The 3,508-nt window shown below is 43.0% G+C and overlaps 1 protein-coding gene across 1 annotated transcript in view; it reads left to right on the top strand.

Annotated features, from left to right (window-relative positions):
- NEFM (neurofilament medium chain) overlaps window positions 1-2,975 on the top strand; it is an 8,244-nt gene extending 5,269 nt beyond the window's left edge. Inside the window, exon 2 of the mRNA XM_044659254.1 lies at window positions 1,424-2,975. Within this exon, the coding sequence (XP_044515189.1) occupies window positions 1,424-2,975 (1,552 nt within the window). The remainder of the gene's footprint in view (window positions 1-1,423) is intronic.
- Window positions 2,976-3,508: the final 533 nt, after the last annotated feature.

Genomic DNA, 3,508 nt, shown 5'->3' with positions numbered 1-3,508 from the left:
TCTCTCTCTCTCTCTCTCTCTCTCTCTCTCTCTCTCTCTCTCTCTCTCTCTCTCTCTCTTTTTTTATTCTTCAAATTTAACCCTGTTTCTTATCAGGTCTGAGCCAGTTTCTAAGTATACTGAATCTTTGGGATTTAGTCCAAGATTCCTATAAGTCTATATCAAGGAGAGATTTTTATCTTTATTTTTCATTTTTTTCAACCTTTATTCTGATATCAGCAGAAACAATCTTTCTCTCTCTGCAAGGGACTCCCCCTTATGCAGGAAAATGGGTGCTGGCTTGCTATTGCCATCATCTGGCTGATTTTTATAGCGATAAATTGGCAAACAGTTGAGATTTTCCAACAAACAAAAGGTCCTGAATAAAGACATATGTTTTCTATAGCAAAGACCTCACTCAGCTGCATTTGGGGAGGGAAGGGTGGCTTAAAATGAACAAGTATATTTATTTTTCACTCATATGACAAGGAAAATAAACTAATATACAGTCTTTTTACGAAATACCTTCCTAGCATACAGTAGATGCTTATCAGTTAGAAATAGTTTTATTCTTTGCATAATTGCAATGTTCTAAACTCTAGGCCAGGAGTTGTTTACCTGGGATCTAGAGCTCCTGAAAGGCTCCTTAGATAGATTTCTGGGAGTCCATGAATTTTTATAGGAAAGATGTCTTTATTTTTCCCTAACTTCTCATAGAAATTTAACATTTCCTTTCAATTATTTAAAAATATTATTCTGAGAAGAGGTCATATGATTCATCATGATTCTTAAGCAGAGGGTGACAGGATCAACACCATAAAGACTAAGAACCTCTGATCTTCAGAGAGATATCACTCTTTCCCATCTAAGTTTTAAGTGACTATAGTAGGAGGTGTTTGTCTAGCTCAGGGGTTCCCAAACTTTTTTGGCCTGCCGCCTCCTTTTCAGAAAAAATATTACTTAGCACCCCTGTAAATTATTTTTTTTAATATTAATAGCAACAGGAAAAATAAATGCACCTGTGGCCATCACCATTCCTCTGAATTGCTGCAGCACCCACCAGGGGGCGGTGGTACCCACTTTGGGAATCACTGGTCTAGATACTAGAGCTGAATCTTTTTTAAACAAAGGGAATTATTGACCGAACGTCTCTATGAACCCTTAGTCATATTCCAGAGGAATTGAGGTGTTTTGGGAAAGAGCTACAGCCACTCTATCTGGCCACTGAACAAGTTGTTGCACCAAATGGAGCCCCTCCCTCCCAAGCAGCTCACCTGCAACATAGGGAATAGCCTAAAATATAATATGATCACTAGAGTGTGTACAAGGATTCCCTAGCTCTGACACCTCTGATCTATTAATACTAAGCTTCCAAGAGATTGGTTTTCTGGAACCCTTCTTACTTCAAGCACTATCTTCATTTCCATGTTCTTTGTCTCCCTAGAAAATTGCTAGAAGGTGAAGAAACCAGGTTCAGTACATTTTCTGGCAGCATCACTGGCCCTCTCTACACACACAGACAGCCTTCAGTCACAATATCCAGTAAAATACAGAAAACAAAAGTAGAGGCTCCCAAGCTGAAAGTGCAGCACAAATTTGTAGAGGAGATCATTGAAGAGACCAAGGTAGAAGATGAGAAGTCAGAAATGGAGGATGCCTTGGCAGCAATTGAGGCAGAACTGGCTTCTAGTGCCATGAAAGAGGAAGAGGAAAAGGAGGAAGAAGAGGAGGCTGCTGGAGAGGAAGAAATTGTGGCCACCCAAAAAGCTGCTGTGAAAGCTACTGCCCCAGAAGCTGAGGAAGGTGAGGAAGAAGAGGGTGAAGGAGAAGAGGAGGAGGAAGAAGAAGATGAAGGTGCTAAGTCAGACCAGGCAGAGGAAGGAGGATCTGAAAAGGAAGGCTCTAGTGAGAAGGATGAGGGTGAACAAGAAGAGGAAGAAACTGAAGCTGAGGGTGAAGAATTAGAGGCGAAGGAGGAAAAAACAGAAATTAAGACAAAGGAAGAAGTTATCATCAAGGAGCTTGTGGTAGAATCTACATCAGTGAAAACTGAGAAAGCCAAGTCTCCTGCAGCCCTTTCCCCACCACTTAAGTCACCCGTAGCTAAGTCTCCTGCAGCCCTGTCCCCCCCAGCAAAGTCCCCCACAGCCAAGTCCCCTGCAGCCCTGTCTCCTCCAGCCAAGTCCCCTACATCCAAGACACCTGCAGCCCTGTCTCCCCCAGCAAAATCCCCCACAGCAAAATCTCCTGCAGCCCTATCTCCCCCAGCAAAGTCCCCAACAACAAAATCCCCAGTGGCTCTGTCCCCTACAGCCAAATCTCCCATGCCAAAGTCTCCTATGCCAAAATCACCAATGCCAAAATCTCCTGTGGAGGAAGTGAAAGCAAAAGCAGATGAAGATGAAAAGGAAGAAGTCACAGTGTCTGAGGGAGAGAAGGAGGTCCCCAAAGAAGAGAAAAAGGAAGAAAGCCCAAAAGAGGTCCCTGAAAAGAAGAAAGCTGCCTCCCCTGCCGAGGAGGTGGACACTGTCTCCAAGTCCACTAAGGTTGGTGCTGAGAAAGAGGCTGAAGAGGAGGAGGGAGGGAGTGAGGAAGGAAGTGACCAGGGCTCAAAGGGATCCATGAAGGAAGACATAGCCATCAATGGGGAGGTGGAAGGTAAAGAAGAGGAGGAGGAAGAACAGGAGACCAAAGATAAAGGAAGTGGAAGAGAAGAGGAGAAAGGAGTGGTCACCAATGGGCTTGACTTGAGCCCAGCAGATGAAAAAAAAGAGGGAGGAGATAAGAGCGATGAGAAAATTGTGGTGACCAAAAAGATAGAGAAAATCACCAGTGAGGGTGGGGACGGGGCTACCAAATATATTACCAAATCTGTCACCGTGACCCAAAAGGTAGAGGAGCATGAAGAAACCTTTGAGGAGAAACTAGTATCCACAAAAAAGGTAGAGAAGGTGACCTCTCATGCCATAGTCAAAGAAGTCACCCAAAGTGATTAAGAGAATTAAGTCAGGTGCAAAAGGTTAAGCCATATGACAACTTCAAAATGCATGTGATTGACGGCTTCAAAGCAGAACCGGTTCTCCCATGAGGGCTCCAGACACTGTATTTTACTTTGTGCAACATAAGGGACCTGCATGCAAGCTCAGGGTGTGCTCCCTTCACAGTCTTTGGGGGATTAACAATGCATGATATGTAATGTACCTAGGAAGTTTTTCTTTTTCCCATTTCCTAAGCTGTTGGAAGGGGGGGACCCTCTGGAGGGATGTCTTGAGATGTATTATGCAAAGATTCAACTGAGCCAAAAATAATACTAATACTAATACTAATGATACTAATAATAATAACAATAACGAAACAGAACTCTTAGCCTTAAGAAAGCTATTTATGAATAATCATGTTTACCTCACTGGTGCAATTAAGATGGGCTTTCATTCATGGGAGAACCTCTGACATGCACAGTTTGCAACCTTTTGTGGATTGATGTAAAACGTCCCAGCAGTTCTTGCTCAATAAAGGTCATATTGGAAAC

Source organism: Gracilinanus agilis, chromosome 2, assembly GCF_016433145.1.
Source record: "Gracilinanus agilis isolate LMUSP501 chromosome 2, AgileGrace, whole genome shotgun sequence".
NCBI classification, from domain to species: Eukaryota; Metazoa; Chordata; class Mammalia; order Didelphimorphia; family Didelphidae; genus Gracilinanus; species Gracilinanus agilis.
The sequence above is the reverse complement of the archived record's forward strand: the minus strand, read 5'-3'. Positions and strand labels throughout refer to the sequence as shown.